Source organism: Simochromis diagramma, unplaced genomic scaffold (assembly GCF_900408965.1).
Source record: "Simochromis diagramma unplaced genomic scaffold, fSimDia1.1 OVJJ01000293.1, whole genome shotgun sequence".
Taxonomy (NCBI): domain Eukaryota; kingdom Metazoa; phylum Chordata; class Actinopteri; order Cichliformes; family Cichlidae; genus Simochromis; species Simochromis diagramma.
Genome location: NW_024386801.1, coordinates 23,890,063 through 23,909,461, shown reverse-complemented (window position 1 = coordinate 23,909,461; position 19,399 = coordinate 23,890,063). Strand labels below are relative to the sequence as shown.

The window sequence follows — 19,399 nt, the reverse complement described above, 5'->3', positions numbered from 1 at the left end:
GTTCAAACTGGTTAAAAATAACAGAGCAAGAGACAGAGACAGTTGGGTCAGAATCAGGAGCCTATATGAGAGCCATTGTGGCGGCAGCCTGATCAATAAAGTGCAAATATCAAACATCAAGCTTTAAAAAAGACAGACTGTGAGGCACTAAGAATGGAGTTGATAACTTGGATCAGAGTCAGAATCAGAATCAGAGAGACTTTATTTATCCCCAAGGGGCAATTAGGATACAATAATGCTTGATAAGCTATCTCTTATAGCCTCTGTAACAGTGTTCAGATAGTGTTCCTCCCCTCACCCTCAACCCCCACTGCCCCTCCCTGACTCTGGTTCTACTGGGGGGTTCTTCCTGTTTCTTCCCAATCTCATCAAGCACTCACCCCTGTTCAGCACTCAGCCATGTGTGGTTAAAAAAAAAAAGGAAAGAAAGAAAGAAAATACATTTAATGGGAGCCCCCCCAAAATCTCTAAGGATAAAGGTTTTGATTCCCTGGCATCTAGCAAATAAATAAATAATTAATTAAATGGGTCATTAATTAGATAACAATAGAAATAAATAAATATATTTTATTTAATGAAGTGAATTTGCATTTAGATGAAATGAATGGGCATTTAATTCATTATTGAACTATTTATTTAATCAACAAATTCAAATGTTAATTAATTAATGAAACATTTAATTATTTAATGGCGTATTTAATTAAATCATTTTGTCACTCCTGTTCTTCCATTACACACGAGCACAGATTGTGCTGCAGGAAGGAAGAGCAAGACAGGACGTATATGTCGCACCACCCCAATACTTTTTTAAAATATTATTTATTTTTGCTAAAATATGCAAGTCTATTAAATAAATGTGTTCCCTGGCTCTGGTATGAATTAAATGCTTACATTTGTCAATTCATTTTTTGTAATTACATTGTGCCAACTAGCCCCATTATGCATTTATTTGATAAGTAGCAGAAAATGTAAGTATAAAAAAATCTATATATTTATTATAATTTATAACAACTCATAATTTAAGATTGTGATAAGCGGAAGAATTTATTTTGAAAACCGGAAATTCATCAAAAAGCTAGCAAGCTAACAGGTAGCCGGTAGATGTTTTCCTGTTCAGGTCTTGCCGTAGCTTGTCTTTACCGTGTTAAATTTATACCGTCTCTGCAGCAGGCTAGATCTGTCACTTTAAACGCTGTAACGTTACCCAACCTTGTGCTGGTGCTCAGCTGCCGGTACAGAGCCCCTCTGCCCGGTGTCGCCCTGCACAGAAGGCACTACTCCAGAAACAGACAAATGCCCAAAAAGGTAAGAGCGGTTATTCCACTTTTGTGTATATAGATTTTTTTTTATTTTTTTTTTTACTTCATTTTCCCATTGATATGAGTCAATTAAAGTAAAGTAAGTACTTCTTTCAACCATCTTTTGATGGACATTGTTTATGCTAAAGGTCCAAACAGTTTAATTTGAATTTTAAGGAGTTTAAAGATTGAGTGCAGGGCTTCTTCGTTTGTTGCGACCTTTGTTATTAAGTGTGCCAATATCTTCTTCTTCTTCTTCTTCTTAGTATTATTATTATTATTGGTAGTAGTAGTAGTAGTAGTAGTAGTAGTAGTAGTAGTAGTAGTATTCAACCCTTACAAAAGTAGGTTTTGTTTTTTGTTTTTACTAATTCATGAACAGACAAATACCCAAAAAGGTAGAACAGCTCCCATATTTAGGATGAGAAGAAGAAGAACATGCTGTCTATTGTCTGTCTGTTGAACATGTATACTGGAACTGTGTCCTTATAATACACACTGGAGAAGTGAAAAATGTGTATTTTGTACTTGGGAAGTTGCTGCTGCTGCTGCTCACACAGAATACTTCTTATACAACTTCTAGTTTTCACGTGGTAAGCTTTTCTCTGAGATTGAATTTCTAGTCTTCTATCCTTTCTGTTTCTCTACCTGATGCAGACAGCAGGGGTTTTCACTCCTCTTCATTTTACTGTCTTTAGTCGCCATAGAAACACTTCCCCACAGCTGTGTGGTGATGGCACACTTACAGTGCATTCCAGATTAGAATGGAATTTCTGAGTTTCCAGTCCCAACAGCTAGAATGACCAACTCTGAAAGAAGGAGCAGCTCCACCAACCCCGTGTTACTGATCCAATATGGCAGCAGTGAACGTAAACAGTAGTAAAAGTGTAAAACTTGAAATCTGTTACAAGATTACATTGATGGGGAAACCTGCAGTCAGCTCAGACTGAAGAAGTCACTTGGATGAGTTATGAAATGTTTCTCCCACTGAAAACGCTACGTCCAGATGAACAGAATCCACTTTTTTGGATTTCTGTACCTGGATGATTCAGCATGCATCAAGACTGGCAAATAATGAAGCTAGAAGATGGTGGTGTGTTATAGTCTTTTGTAATGTTCCTAACAGGATATTTAAATGCAATGTCTGGTATCAGCTGCATGAGAGACTTGGATAATGTCACTACTATAAAAACACTTGTGAACAAACTCCCCTATAAGCGTAGAAAGCTCATATGATCTGCAGGAAAAATCAAAAAGGAAGGTTGAAGATTTTGTCAAGTGTGTTACTTATGGTGTAAGCTATTTCTAGATTCCCAATTGTTTTACTGTAAGATGACTTAAAGGTAGAAAATGAATGGAAAAAGCATGTAAAGAGCCAGTAATGTTTGACTTAAGCCCTTTTGTGCTGTTAAACCAGGTGAAAGAACAGCTGGCAGGTTGTGGAGGAGCGGCCGTAGCAGAAGCCTGTGGTCCAGTAACCAAAGACAAAAGTGGTGCTGTAACCATAAGAGTTCATGCAAAGCCCGGCTCCAAACACAGCAGCATCACAGGTGTTTGTATAACAGAATTGTTGATATGAACAAAGTGAAACACAAATCACACTGCTATCTCTTCTGCCATGCTTTCAGAAGTTTCTACAGAGGCAGTAAGTGTTGCCATCTCAGCACCACCTACAGATGGAGAGGCCAATGCTGAGCTTATTCGCTACCTGGCTGAGGTTCTGGGCCTGAAGAAAAGTCATGTGTGTCTGGACAAGGTTGCTGAAACTTATAAGTGGAATCTTGGTGCAATCTCAGTACACATTTGAGTATTTCTGTATACATTGACATTTGTCACTAAGCATTTCTCACTTAATATTTACTTAAACCGTCACTCATGTACATATCTCACTACATACAGTGGTGTGAAAAAGTGTTTGCCCCCTTCCTGATTTCTTAGTGTTTTGCATATTTGTCACACTTACATGTTTCAGATGATCAAACACATTTTAATATTAGACAAAGATAACCCAAGTACATACAAAATGTAGTTTTTAAATGGTGATTTAATTGATTAATGGAGAAAGGTTATCCAAACCTATCTGGTCATGTGTGGAAAAAGTAATTTAAACTCTTGCTAAATGATGACTTAGCTGTGATTTTGAAAGCTGAGTTCAGTTTCACTAAACAGACTCAGGCCTGATTAATGGCAGACTTGTTGAATTAAGAAATCAACTAAATGGAACCTGTTTGACAAAATGAAGCAGGCTAAAAGATCTCAAAAAGCAACACATCATGCTACGATCTAAAGAAACACCTGAGACACAAAGTCACTGACATATATCAGGAAAGGGTTACAAAGCCACTTCTAAGGCTTTGGGACTCCAGTGAACAACAGTGACAGCCATTATACACAAATGGCGAAAACATGAAACAGTGGTGAAGCTTCCTAGGAGTGGCCAGCCTACCAAAATTACTCCAAGAGCACATCGACAACACAAAAGAACTCAGAATAACATTAAAGAACTGCAGGCTCAGGTCAGTGTTCATTGTTCAACAGTAAGAAAGAGACTGTGCAAAAATGGCATCCATGGGAGAGTTCAAAGAAAAAAATACCACTGACCAAAGAGAACACAAAGGCTTATCTCACCTTTGCCAGAAAACATCTTGATGATCCTGAGGACTTTTGGGAAAATATTCTGTGGACTGATGACACAAAGGGTAAACATTTTGGAAGGTGTGCATCCCATGACATCTGACATCAGACTGACACATCATTTCAGAAAAGGAACATCATACCAGCAGTAAAATATGGTGGTGGTAGTGGGATAGTCTGGGGCTGTTTTGCTGCCTCAGGACTCCTCCAATGTGACTGAATTACAAAAATTCTGCAAAGATGAGTGGGCCAAAACCCCTCCACAGCGCCGTAAGACACTCATTGCCAGTTACCGCAAACGCTTGATTGCAGTTGTTGCTGTTAAGGGAGTTGTTGATAAAGTTGTTGCTGCACCAGTTATTAGGTTTAGGGAGAAATCACTGCACTTTGTGTTTACTTGTTATGTTTTTCTAATATTTAGATTTGTTTGATGATCTGAAACATTTAAGTGTGACAAGCATACAAAAAATAGCAAATCAGGAAGGGCAAAAACACTTTTTACACCACAGTATTCACATTCTATACTGCATTGAGTATGTGTAAGCAGCTGTAAGCAGGCAGCAGTAGATGGCACTGTGTCACTGTTACTGTCTGTCGGGGGCTTCACTGCAGAGATTGCATGTTGTGGGTATGGTAGGGTTTGAAGAACGAGCTCGATAGTGGTCGTAACACTGAACAGCCATTACTGTAGTGTGACTTGTCCTGTGCACTGAGAATTTTAAATGGTGTCAGCTCCAGGGGTGTAAATTAACTTTGTACCCAAAAGTACACATGTGTACTTTGAAAATGTAAATATATTACACAATATATGTTTTATATAGATACCTTATTATTAGATCTAAATATGCAGCAGGGACCATATAGAGGAGTGACACTGACTTTGTTTTTTGTGCTCCTAAACCTTTAAGCTGCAGCATAGATGTCTATATCCACTGAGCTCTATTGAAACAGCATAACAGCACTGGGCAGTTCTGCATTTACTCTAAAACAGTCCAGACGTGACAATACATTTGGGCCAAATTGTCATTGTCATTCATTCTGTGGCTTCATGATGGTGCACTGTCACAGTAAGAAGGTTCTTTTTTTTAGGGTGAGCAAAGTTTTATCCCATTGTATCATATATTGTTTAAGTCCTTTCGTCTGTATTTTTTAGGGGTCCAGGTCCAGAGACAAAGTCATCAAAGTGGACTCTTCTCTCAGTCCAGAGGAGGTGTTGAGGAAGCTCAGACAGGCTGTAGGCTGACAAGAGGGATGTCAGTTTCCAGCAGTCATCCAAACTTACCTGGATCTGTGTTTAAAGTAATTGTCCCTACAACTAATAAACTAATAGCTGGTTGTGCCACCTTTGACAGCAGGAACTGCTAACCAAGTTTGGGATACATGGGAATGAGTCATTTACAATTTGCTGTGCGAAATTTTGGAATGACATGAACAGCCTGTTTAAGGTTATGCCAAAGTGAGTTTTCCCTTGGAACTCTACCATGGATGCTATTTTTATGTAGTCTCCTATTGGTGTTTCATGAACGGGAGGGGGTGGGTGTTCTGTATGAAGTTGGCAAAAGCGGAATAAAAATGAAAATTTTGAAACCACTGTATGTTTTATAAACAGAAATTAATTCTCCCAATCAATATAGCAGTTATTAGCAAGCAATAGAAAGAATGCAAATTGAATTTTAGTAAAATAAATGTCAGGATGATCATCAACAAAATCTTTTTTCCCCCAACTTAAATCATTTAACTCAAATGTATTATGTGTTACGTCCACCAGCTACAATATAGGATGTTCAGCCCAGTTTTGAATGTTAACAGTGGTTAACATTTAATTCAATTCATACAAAGTTCATACACACACACACACACAGGACTGAAAGACAGCACAGAGGCACTAATCATGGCAGCACAGGAGCTCTGAGCACAAGATCCACAGAGGCTAGGGTCTATCACACCAGGCAAGACCCCAGGTGCAGGGTTAGGGTTAGGGGTAAAGATGCATCTGAAACAATCCAGCACATAACAGCAGGGTGCAAGATGCTAGCAGGCAGGGCATACAAACTGACGGACAAACTGGTGATGGCTAACTGGGCATAGTAGTGGACAAGCAGAAGAATATGGGCATAGTAATGTATAGCAAAACCGAATAACAGCAACATCAGGAAGAAGGAACACGAGAAGCTGGAGAAGTACCAAGGGTTTACAGAAGGGCTCAAGAAGATGTGGAGGGTGAAGGTAACAGTGGTCCCAGTGGTAATTAGCACTCGGTGCAGTGACCCCCCCAGCTAGGCGAGTGGCAGACCTCAGGACCAACATCTGAAATCTCTGTCCAAAAGAGCGCGGTCCTAGGAACAGCAAAGAGACTGCACAGGAACCTCAAGCTCTCAGGCCTCTGGTAGAGGACCCGAGCTTGAGGGATAAAAGACCACCCACAGGGGTGTGTGTGTAGGGGACAAGCCATCTGAGCCACAGGTACCACATAAATGCAGGAATTTATGTTCTATACATTTTGAAGTCATTAACCATGGGTCTGTAAAGGATTCTTTAAGGTTTCAATATAACAACATAAAATCAAATTTAAAAAGCCCAAACAATGAAACACTCCAAGACTGTCCTGTGACGCAATGTGAGCTACCATATTTTCAGGTTTGAGAACACACCGTCATGCACATCCACGTGGATAGTCCCTGGAGAAACAAGAACAAAAATCTCATTAGCATCAGCCACAGAATCAGGAGTACAGTGAATTAGCACTGCAGTAATGATCCTTGCTTTGTTCTAGTTAAAACTGAAATGCTTCAAAGAGATGGCACCACTGCTGAATGTGAGCTGACATCAAAGCATGGCAAGATAATGATTTCGTATCAAACATCACAGCTCTTATGAAGCTCTATCATCAAAACGCTGACTTATTTTATATTCCAGCTGCGCAAGCAACATTTCTGCTTCTTGATGACTGTTAAATGAAGTTTATCTTCTCAGACACTGAGATCATTATATAAGAAATACCTTGTGCAGGGCTAAAGGGAGTTTGTTTTCAAGTTGGACTAAATCACACTTCACTTTCATGCTGTTTTCTGCTAACTGAAGTCACTTTTCGTGGGTTGTCTCCTCTGCTGAGCCTGGATCAGCAGCTTTATATCTGCATTTGAGTCCCACTGAAGCTCATGTCAGCCTAACGGAGGTTTCAAACGCTGCATTAAGCCTCTGCTGACTGGACGAGCATTTTCCCTCCTAAATTCAAGAGATTCATAAACTTAAATCCCCCTTCCCTTCACACTGTGTGCTGGAAGATCTCTGTGGTCAATTTTTGAAGATTATAGTCTATCAAAAGTGCTTTCTGCAAAATCAAATCAAGTGGTTATAAGCAAACACACAGTAATCACTCAAAGTTCTGGATAAACTGTGAAGTACAACTTCAGTAATCCTGCTGATATTTATTTAGACTGCTTTACACCTATTGATCTCTCTGAGGTACCGTCAATAGTTTTCAAATCATCAACATGTCTATTGGATACTATCCCTGCAAGACTTACTATGTTTAGTAACAGGTTACATACCACAAAGTGGCTGGAATTCTGAAATTACAGAATTACTTAAAAAGTTTTTACTTAATTTAGCTTCCTTAGCTAACTATAGATCTCTAAACTAACTTTGATTTCAAAAGTTCTCGAAGGAGTTGTAAATCAGCTGTGTGATCATTTGCAGAGGAAAGATTTATTTGAAGAATTTCAGTATTTAGATTACATCATAGGACAGGAATAGCACCACTGATTGTTACTAATGATCAAATGATCTACAGTGTATGACAATAAAGTCTTCTCTGTGCGTATCCTGCTAGACTTCAGAATTTAATTTATCTGACAGATTCTTGCAAAAATCTTGGAGTCATTTTTGACCTGGACTCAGTTAAACAAATGTCTAGGAATGCCTTCTTTCATCATATTTTTTCTGCAACAAATCAAGATTAGAAATATCCTGTTTCAGAGTGATACCAAAAAGTAGTTCATGCTTTTGTTACTTCTAGGCTGAACTACCATAATTCCTTATTAACTGATTCCAAAGATTCCCTAAGAAGTCTTCACTGGATCCAAAACACAGCAGTTTTTACTAACTGGTAGGAAAAAAAAAAAGATCATATGCAAATTACCATCCTATTATCATTAATCTAAAAGAGCACTTCTCTCCCAGACTGCAGGCTTATTTGTGGTTCCTAGAGTTTCTCAAAGGTGAACCTGTACCATTATTTAGTTTAGCTGCTATAGGCTGAGGCTGCTGGCGGGAGTTAACGTGATGCACTAAACATTTCTTCTCCGCTTCCCTCTTTTTTCTTTTCCTTCACTGCTATTTTCTTCAATGCCATGTGCCAATGGAGTGCAGAGCAGATACTTGAACTCTACTCCCACAGAGATCAATTATTCTGTCAATAGTATTACATCTATTATATCACGACATTGGTTGTCCGATCCCTTTGTGTACTCTTCCCACACTAAGGGTAATTATGGAGTTCCACAGGGTTTTGTGCTAGGACCAAATTTGTTTACAACATACATGCTTCCCTTAGGCAGCATCATCCGAAGGTATAGCATCCATCCATAAACTGCAGAGATGTCATAACAACATAAGACCTGCATAACCTCTAATTTTCCAATTAAACTAAGATAAAACTGAGGTTGTTGTACTCAGACATAAAAATCTTAGAAAAATGGCATCTGGAACGTGTGCCAAAAGCCAAAACAACACCAGAAAACACTGCTGGCTAGTAGATATAATATCACTTTTGGTGTGCAAACATGACAATGGCAAGTATAAACTGCAATTGATGTTTCAATTATTGAATGTTATCAAGCTTTGTCTAATCTCTGAAGTTTAATTGTTGTCTCTTTGTGGTCCTCTCTTAACACTTCTCTTTCCCCTCATCCCCAAGTTGCAAGAGACTATTGCTAGTTGGTGTTGCCAGGAGAAAGCTTCTTCTCTCTCAAAAAACCATAGCAACATGGGTTAGGATTGCAAATCAGTTAAAACAGCTCTTACCTCATTCTCATAGTGGTGGAAGGATGTTGAATTGAACTTGCTTTGCAGCACGTCTGTTGTAGATCTGTAAGTGTGTGATTGGGATCATTGTCCTATTGCATGACCCAATGTCGGCCAAGCTTTTTCTGTCGGACAAGAGGCCTAGCATTTCACTGTAAAATGCTTTGGTATACAGAAGAGTTCATAGTCGAGTAACAATGTGTTGCAATAGCTCAGTCATAGTCCAGACCTCAATCTGACTGGAATGATGTGGTGGGGCCTTAAAAGAACTGTGCATAAACAAATACCCGCAAGCCTAAATGAACTGAAGCAACATTTTAAAGAAGAGTGGGCCATAAATTACTCCACAATGATGTGCGAGACTGATGAAGTCATACAGAAAATCACATTTACCAGCAATACTTCAGGTTATTGTTGCTAAAGGTGGTCATGCAAGTTATTGAATCTTAGCTACTTAGCTTTGCACACACTGCTTCTGCTTTTTTGTTTAGTTTTTGCAAAATAAATAATAACATGGTATCATGGTGTCAACTTATTGTTCATCTGAAGCTTTATTTATTTAATTTTAAGACTTTGGCCCTAAACTTGGAAAGCGGTTTAGCTAACAAAATGTTTTCATGCTGAATAAGGAAAACTTTAGGTTTTCCATTCAAGAAAGAGAGTTAACGTCAACTCTAAATGAGTTACTGTGACATAACAGACTGTGCAGAGGTGGGAAGTCAGGAGATACAAATCCTCGAAAAAGTAGGGGACTTCTTTTTTTTTTTTAAATAGGTTTACTGCTCATGTTTCATGAGATGTCTTGGATGTTTTTCATCCTCTATAATGACAGTAAACTGTTTATACTAAACTTGGTTGTATGACAACTTAGATGGTTTATACTAGACAGTATGAAATTAGTGTAATGGTGGAATTCAGTGAATGAATAAGCATCAATTAAAAATCTTACTAATCTCTGCTACATTTTATGTAACCTAGCTATAACCATAAACACCACAGCCACTGTGCACCAGTCCAACTCACTGTTCTTTACTGTAAATCCATCTCACAGTACAGCAAACAAACCATTTTATCCTGCACTAGCCTGCAGAATATTGTCATGCAACCTTTAAATAACACAGTTAGTCTGCCTCAGTTTGTTTTGCAGCAGGTTTCACAATATACATAAATATAACTTCATAACATATATATAGATCCAATATCTGATTTTAAAAAAGATCATATTGCATGTAAGGTTTAAATTCCCGGTTTATTAAATACCACTGAGCAGCCCTTACCTTTTACTCTAACCTCCCTTCATCCTCTACTGTCTGTCTTTCTTATCTTCTCATCTCTGAGTGAACTGAGCTCTCTTTCTTTTCTCTCCCTGTGAAATACAGCAGCTAAGCCTTCAGCTAGCAAACACACAAACAGTTTGTGTGTTTGCTGCTGTTTTTTGCATTTGGGTTGCATTTGCGTTGTATTTGCCACTTAAAAAAAATGTTACCTCCCTTTATGGTTGCTGAGTAGGGCTATCTAGATACTGAGGTACCACACTATGATGCTATAAATTATGCATAAATTAGTACTAACAGAAACGGCACTCCAAAAATCTATAGTCTCCATCTTTATAATGCTGTGACTTTGTGGACAGTTTCCTTGCATAGCAAACATTTACTGTAGATTACTTTAGCAATCATTGTTCAAATAAAAATGATCTCTATAAAGCTTTACACACAGAACAAACTCATCAAGGATCAGTCATTTGTTGTGTTGTTTTTGGTCACACAGATGGAAAAATGACAGTTGAAGTTGGATTTTGGAAACAATCTGTTCTGTCTGGTGTTGGACTGTCTTTGTTTTTTTGCATTTTTTGCACATTGTATTCGATGTAGTCCTGTGTTGATTGTCTGTTATATGTCATTTGTAGCACCATGGTCTTGGAGGAATGCTGTGTCGTTTCACTGTGTACTGTACCACTGCACGTGGTTGGGATGGCAATAAAGCCATTGACTTGACATTTAAGTGAAGATGAGACTGAAAAGATTTGAAACATGAAGGCTTGAAAACGTATATAATGAAAGCTAATCAAAATGACTCTTTCCTGCCCTCCTGTTTAAATATCATGGTAGGCATTGACATATATTATATTAAAAAATATTACTTGGTCCACTAGATTACTCATTGCCATGGTGAATTGTTTGTGACAAGTTGATTGAATTTACTCTGATCAGCTCTTCTGAAACTGAAAATGCCAATCTCAGAGTTAACCAACTCAGAATTAATTTTTTAACTCTGTTTGTTGAACATGCCTCCTGGAATAGGGCGCTTTGATTTTTAAAAAATATATTTTTTGATATATAAAACCATATACTTTCTTTTTAGTTTCTAGATTTAATGCTTCCTTCCAAGTTTTAGAAAATGACAATTTCACCATCAAAGCCTCAAGTGTTGCCTTCAGATTGCAACAGGTCAGTCATAGACAGCAATTAAAAGATCACTTTCTGCACAGAGAATGATAAAAGTTATTTGGCTTAACTACGGGTGATGGAGCTGCTGTTTCTTGAGAGGATTAGAGGAAAATTGAGGAGATTAAGGGATGATAATGATGCCCAACTCTGATCTAGTCTGTGGGATTATGGAAATGAAGCGGTTTAAGATGTTTCCTATCAGCTCAGCCTCATTTTTTTACTCTTCATTTTCTTCCAGATAGTTCTTGCAGCCTTATTTTCATTACAAGTGACACAACAGACTCAACACCGCATTTACTACTTAATGAAAACTTGAAAGCAGCGAGGTTCTAAGGGGTAGGTGGGTGTAAATGAGAGGCCAACTATAATTTGGCCATTTGGCTCTCAACAAAATTTAGTGGTGGGTACCTGTTGCCAAACCTCTACCTCCCAACTAAATCAACTTTGGCAGCTTGGGTTCAAGTTTCCTTTACTACAGTCAGACTGTCTAAGCAGTACTATGTACATGAAAAATAAAATGCAAGGGATTCTTGGAAGTTGGAGGCTTGATGTGGTGCTAAAACAAGATTTTGTCATTAATTAATTAATTAATTTAAAAAATCAGTGACCTGCAGCTATAAACCCTATATGCAACTGAAGTAGTTCAATTTGATACTATCAGTGTTAACCTACTGCAAAAAAGTTAGGAGCACTGTGATGCATCACTTTTTCTTTAAACACTGTGCAAGCATTTAGCAACAGAGGAGACCAACTGCTGTAATAGACTTTTTTTTTTTTTTTTTATTCTTGCCTGATATATACATAGGCGCTTGCCCCGCGATGGATGGATGGTATATACAACGAAGTGGGAGAAGAAGAGTCAGATGGCAATGAGTATTAGACCCAAAAGGTTGATTCTGTTCATCTGGACGTAACTTTTCCAATGAGAGAAATGTTTTGTCATTCATCCAAATGAATGACAAAACATTCCCCCCCAACCTTATAAACAGCACATTTACGCAATGACTGAAACTAGCCCACTGAGTGGGCTACGTCCAGATGAACAGAATCGACCTTTTGGGATTTACTTCCCTGGATGATTGAGCATGAATCAAGACAATGAGCATTAGAGGGGCTCAACCACTCGCAGAAGAAAAATATATGAATGAAAAGATGCAAACTGCATCCTGTTATATTTTCTCTTCTGTCTACAGTAAAAGCCAACAGCTTTCATCCTCATTCTCACTACCACTCAGCAGGATTTCTGGGCAGCTGACATAGACGGGATATAGTTGTTTATGTCTTTATCATGAGCCCATAAGCAGACAGTCACACACTGAATCATGGCCTGGAGCAAGTGGAACAACATGGCAGGTTTTAAACCTCTTACTTCATTCCTCTCTGCAGGTTTATTTATAGTCATCTGCTTCCTTAAGCATCTAAAATGTCCTGAAGCAGCTGACATAACACACACTTTAATACCAATACTGTTTATTTTTTAAAGTCTCTATTTTTTGTGTGCCCAGCGCTGACTTACTATCAGCAAAATGCTCTTAGTCCGACACTAAAGCCTTGCTGACAGCGGGAGGATTTGATGCTGCGGCTTGCACTCAGCAGACAACAATCCAATCAGTTTCTGGTTGGTAATCAAAAGTCTATGAATCTGCAACTAAACAGCACTTGCTATCAAATGCTATCATGGCTTTGTTCATGAACAGGGAAGCATCTTGAGGTGACTGTTGTTGTGACTTGGTGCTATGTAAATAAAATGCAGTTGTACTGTGGGTTTATAAGTGGGTTTGTTAGCTTATTTTGGGGCTCCTACTTTATCTATTCCATGCAAACCTGCTGTTGAAAGCTGTTGTTATGGGAGATATATCTTTCTAGTCCCTATCCCTACTTTCACTGCAGTATTTTATATCACCACATTTTTCTAAGATCTTTAGGGCTGAGTACAGTAGTCTCTGTTTTATCTGCATTTAGAAGCCGGAATTTAGAGGTCATCCAGGTATTTATGTCTATTAGACATTCCTGCAGTTTGACTAATTGGAAAACATTCTAGGTTTTGGCAACTCTATTCTGAAAAACCTGAAGCTAGAGACACAAGCAACCCCAAATCATTGTTGATTGTCTTCCAGAGGAGACACTGAAGGAACTCTGAAACACTGCCAGGGATAACGTACACTTGCACTGTAACCTTGGTTCTCTGACTGAGAGACTATCTCTCCACTCTGTTACATATTCCTTATGTATGGGGTAACTCTTTAAGACACCCTGTGAAGAGACAGTGCAACCAAAACCCCAGCGTGAAAGTGTACAAAACAAACAATGTACAAATGTACATATCAAGGGCGTAGATTTGGTTTTGGCATTGGTGGGGACGGATGATTCAACCACCGAACCCTGCCGTTTCTTTTTTTTTCCTTTTTGTCTTTGCTTCTTGATGAAAAAAAAGGAGAAATATACTTGCCTACATATGATATTCTACATGCTTTTAAACCATTTAAAATAACAATTCATAGTTTTATATCTGAATTATATAATGTTAAATTACAAAATACATGCAGTCACACATGTGCACCACCAAGTCATCATCCAATTTCACCTGTGATCTTGTATCACCATTACTCTCTGACCTTTGTGTTGGTTCTTCTGTCACCTGACAAATAGGACATACATGACAATAAGAATAAAATGTGAAGCTGCTTCAGTGTTTCTGTCAAATTGTGCAGATCTTGACTCGTCAGTAATGTTTGTAGGGTGAGTGCATTTTTAGAACAATTTGTGCAAACTGCACTACAAGGTGGAATATTTGCAAAATAATGACTAACTCATGATATTTTGTCTCAAAAATTAACCCTATGAATATGTCAGTACCATTAGGATGAAATTATTGTTTCACCAACATTTTAACGTTAGACATATGATTCTAACAGCCTCTGTAAACTAATATCCTGGCTTGCTCGAGGCTGCCGTTTTCTCTGACAGTTTCAATCAAAATTAGAAATGCTGCTCTGAGACTGAGATAACGAGTGCTGCCTGTTGTGCAGTTAGTTTCCCAAACACGTTATTCATGGTTACATACAATTTTAGACTGATGTGGGCCAAAGCCTAGCATAGCCTGTAACGTTATTATTACGGACACATTTTATGAGTGAACTTGACTTTACGTGACTTACAGGTTTCTTTGAAAAATACTTTCTTATGTCCAGGTTCTTCCTTTGTGCTGCCATCCTCCTCTCCTCCTTGCAGGTCTCGCAGCGCAGGCTTGCCGCTGCTAAAACTAAACAGAGCTCCCTGAAAGGCCCAGCCAATCACATTGGCCATATTTGTCACATGAAGTAGGACTCCGGTAGAGAACGTAACTCTTTCTGCACCGCTGGGTGAATGAGACGTTGACAGATTGTTTTTTTTTCTTTTTATCGGTTTTGTTTTTCTTTACTCGAAGAGATCAAATTATTGGTGGGGACATGCCCCTTCCGTCCATGCCAAATCTACGCCCTTGGTACATATGTACACACCACCCTGGTCAAGGCCCCGCCAGATGCAAAGGCCGAGCTGGAGGGAGGAGGCATCAGTCTGCCAGACTGGCCTGAGTGACTCCCACAAGACACACAAGGTCCACACCTAAACAGCCGCTCATGGTCAGCCTGCAAGACACTAGGCCAAGCGAACAGACAAAGGCTACCTCAGAGGGGCACCCACCACCTCCTCCCCAGAAGAGGGGCTGGCTGGCATATTCAAGCGGTAAAACCTATTAAAGGTGGTAGCCGAGGACCATGATTCCGCCACACCAATGGTAGAGAGAGAGGAGCCCCTCAACAAGAGGTGGCCACCCCATGGGATGAGTGGGCCCGCACTCCTGAGAGAAGGGGAACCCCTGCAGTGGCATAAACCTGCCGGATTTAAAAGACTGCTTATTTTAGTTAATACTTTGATCTGAAATAAGATTAGTCTTTATCAATCAATTACGTCCCACATGTGTTTAAGGTGGTAGTAATTAAACCAGTATGTAAAAAGCCATCACTTGACCCATCTGTCTTAACTGTAGGTCAGCCTCCAATCTTCATTTTACGTTTAAAAATTCTTGAAAGAGTAGTTGTAAAACAGCTATCTGATCATCCGCAGATGAAAATAGTTTATCTGAAGAGATGGAGTCATGTTTCAGAGCTCATCATTACAAATGACCTTTTTATGGCCTCTGACAGTGGACTGATTTTTCTGCTCCTTCTGCTAGACTTTAGTGCAGCATTCAATACTACTGACCACAATATGTTATTACAGAGATTAGAGCATGCCATAGATACTGAAATTACTACACTGGAGTGGTTTGAATCATATCTGTCTAACAGACTCCAATCCAATTCAAAATCATTCTGATTCGGCACTATATAAATAAAAATGAATTGAATTGAATTAACTACAAGTGCCTTAGTATCTCACAAGCCACTCGGAAACATGATAAAAATTCATGAAGGTTAGCCACGTCCAAATATCTAAAAGAAGTGCTGAGTGGTCAGCTGAAGTGCAGGAATATGATCCAAGCCATCAACGCATACGCCCTACCTGTCACCTGATACCCAGCAGGAGTGATAAACTGGTTACAGGAGTAGACAGATACCACTGATGTCAAGACACAAACACTACTCACATTGAACTGAGACCTCCACCCTCAGTCCAGCATCCTGAAAGCAATTCATGATAACAAAAGGAGCAAAATTTTCACACAGGGCCAGGTGGGTTTAGACAGCTTGTTTCCTTTAATAAATGGCATTACTATTTAAAATAATTTTGTATGTGCTTGGGTTATCTTTGTCTAATATTCAAATTTGTTTGCAAATACTTATGTGATACCTAATATGCCATAATGAGATAGCTGTTCTTTTGTTTTTTGTTTTTTTGAAAATGACAACAACAAATAAAAAAATAAGGAAAGGCAAAAAAAAAGTAAGATGTCTTCATCAGTGATGTTTAGAAGTTCTTATAAATACTACATATTTCAGTGCTGTATTTTAATCTTCTTCTGATAGAAGCTTTGCTGAAAGCAACAGGAGTGAACCAGTCAGGGTCTTTGCTACATTTTAGCCCATTGGGAGATGCTCCGCGTCATACCTGGAAGGGGCGGAGCTGTTTTTCTAAAGATCCCGCGCTGTGCCGAACATGCAGAGAGTGCGTGAGAAACGCCTGGAGGAAGTAAGAGGCAACTGCGACTGTTGGAAAATTCAACACTGCGCTTTCTTTGCTGTGTTTTTAAAATGTGGGCACGAGCTGTGTTGTGCGCGGTGCTACTATCTGCGCTGTGTCCAGCGGGGAAGACGGAAGCCGAGAGGGACGAGAGAGAAGTGCAGGACTACCACAACTCCAACAGACTGGTAAATCCGAGTGTGGAATATTTACAATATCTAATATTTTAATACACACACACACACATGAAGGTATTTTGTGATGAAAAGGGGGTTCATACGCTTTGCTTTAATAAAAGTTATATTTCTTTGGATATGATCTGAAATTTCTTCTGTTCAAGTATTTAACATATACTCTCCAATGTATGTTGGACAAACTTCTTATGCAGAACTGAACCTGCAGTATCAAAATAAAAACACTCATTCTGTAGTGAAATCTCCATTAGTGTCAGCTTTTTTGATCACATTTTGGAAACTGTAATAATAATAGGTGGCTAATGTTTTTCATTGCAACAATGAATTTGTAAAATGTAAATAAATTAGTAACTATTTGTTAATTGATGTATAACATTTCTGGTTGCATTATGAAGATTTGCTTATTTTTGTGTTTGACTGATTTGATTGCTCAGAGTTAAGAGGACATTTTCAGCATGAAAAGTATAAATGTATGAGGGTTTTGTTTTTTCATTCAATTAATCAAACAATAAATGAACATCAGATTAGTAAATAATGAAAATGAACCCAAAACATCTTCAGTTAATCTATTTATATTGGCACCAAACTCATAAAAGCTGTCAGGTTCCATGTTCTTCAGTGACACAGCGCAGCATGGTGATTTAAATTGGTTCAAATCTGATTCATCTCTTCTGTACTGAGTTTGCGCTTCAGCTTTCCCCAAAGTACAAAGATATGCATGTTAAATTAATTGGCTATTTGAAATTGGCAACTGATGTGAGATAGACAAAGTGCTTGAAGTGTATAGAAAAGTGTAAATCTCTATATGAATGTATGGGGGGGATTTGTATGAATTTAGCAGATTAATAAAAAGCTGTTACTGCATTTCAAACCAGATGTCATATCAAACAGAAAAATGTAATCCTATAGATCTGGCTGCCTAATTAGTCCACTCAATATCCTTTAGCTCCTATAATTGTACTGCTTCTAACTAAGGCAGTACAATTCTAAAAACATGAGCCATAAGACAAGTCGATAATGAGAAATATGTGGAATATTTTTTGCAAGAAATACTGACAACACATGTAATTTATGTACTCATTTTCCTCAATTAAAATACTTTTGCTTGAAATATGTTCTAAACAGAAAGGTGACAAAGTGAGTGTCAAGCTGGAGACTTTTTTAATTCTTGTCTTCTTTTGCCTAAATTCAGTTAATACAATTGCTTATTGTTAGTTTTATTATTGGCAAATTGATGTTTAAAGCCTTTGTCATAGATGGAGCAATGTTGTTGGACAGAAAATGACAGAATGGCTGGATGACAGTGACTGATGCACTAAAGTGTTCTCCTGTGTTTCCAGGCTTAATTTTGACCACACATTAGCTTCATGTCTGTTGTATTTTTGTTTTTCTCAGCTTGGCGCGCTGCATGAAGTGCTGGAGAGACTGCAAACCAAGAGAATTAATCCCTGGGAGAAGAAGTATGGACAGGTCCCCTCTGTGAGTTACTAACACTATACTCTGATTTAACACTTGTGACGAAAAATGTTTAAAACATTTATAATTTCTCCAAAAGTGTATAACATTCTAAACCTCAGTGCAAAGGTGCTCAAGAATAAAGGTATAACAAAAATGCAAAAATGTAATGAAAAAAATCAAAAACAGCAACAGTGCACCAAAGCTGAAGCAGCATTTTACTGTTTTAATGATTAAAGGTATGATTCCCTCTGGAAAAGTGCTTTTCTCGGCATCAGAGATCGTCCTTGCTGTGCCTTTCGTTTTTTTTCTGACAGCAGTTATGAATGACTTCTTTTGGACTGCAAGAAAGTATAAATTAGCAGAATGGTTGTGTTAACGTCTTAGTGATACTTTGTGAATTTTCATTCCATGAAGTCCAGAGTTTGATATTAAAAAGTTATTTGTGTTCACAGTGTGATCTTGGGGAATACTGTGCCATCAGGAAAGGATCTCGGATTGGGAAGATGTGCGACTGCCCCCGAGGAGCTTTCTGCAACTTCTTCCTCCTTAAATGCTTATGAGCAAATTAAATCATGTCACAAAAGTCTATTTTAAATTGTAGATTTAACCTTTAGAATGGAATGAATCCTTTGTCAATTTTTATGTGAAAACATTTTTGTGCTGCATTAAAGGTGTTTTATCTTGCTTTTAAAAATGTTGTAGAGGGTTTTTTTTTTAATAAAGTACACAGACCTTCTCATAAGTTTTCATACACTGCAAGATGTGTATATAAAATCCTGACTAATCAGGCAAAAGACAGGAACCCTGTTCAAGCTTGCAGTCCTTGTATCAACACACATATGTAGCATAAATGTAGCCTTTTGGGATCTGTGAGAAGTCATATTTCCTCTGATGATAAAAGCCAGAGTCTTGACAAAAAGTGTTGAGGTCATGTAATTTCAAACTATTAATGTTAAACTTAATGAGAAAAAGTAGATCGTAGCACAAACGAAGCAGAAAAATCTTTGGATAGCTTTTCACCGTGTGTTTGTGACATAAACGTTTGACTTGCTTTTCTACAGGTCCTTTGACAGTTATTTTCCAGTCTCCTAACAGTGATGCCATCATGATTATGGTTATGGTCACCATCATGGTGACAGCCATGATGGTGACCATAACCCAGGCTTAGAAGACACAC

The 19,399-nt window shown here is 38.3% G+C and overlaps 2 protein-coding genes across 2 annotated transcripts; both read left to right on the top strand.

Annotated features, from left to right (window-relative positions):
* The first annotated feature begins 1,054 nt into the window (after positions 1-1,054).
* Positions 1,055-5,381, top strand: cunh15orf40 (chromosome unknown C15orf40 homolog). The gene is made up of 4 exons (XM_040026691.1): positions 1,055-1,305; positions 2,716-2,848; positions 2,927-3,054; positions 5,086-5,381. Exons 1-4 carry the CDS (start codon positions 1,102-1,104, stop codon positions 5,173-5,175), a joined length of 555 nt encoding a protein of 184 aa, XP_039882625.1. The 5' UTR covers positions 1,055-1,101; the 3' UTR covers positions 5,176-5,381.
* Positions 5,382-16,329: 10,948 nt separating this feature from the next.
* LOC120730342 (cocaine- and amphetamine-regulated transcript protein-like) lies at positions 16,330-18,910 on the top strand. The gene is made up of 3 exons (XM_040026690.1): positions 16,330-16,758; positions 18,160-18,243; positions 18,675-18,910. The coding sequence occupies exons 1-3, from the start codon at positions 16,642-16,644 to the stop codon at positions 18,780-18,782; spliced, it is 309 nt and encodes a 102-aa protein (XP_039882624.1). The 5' UTR covers positions 16,330-16,641; the 3' UTR covers positions 18,783-18,910.
* Positions 18,911-19,399: the final 489 nt, after the last annotated feature.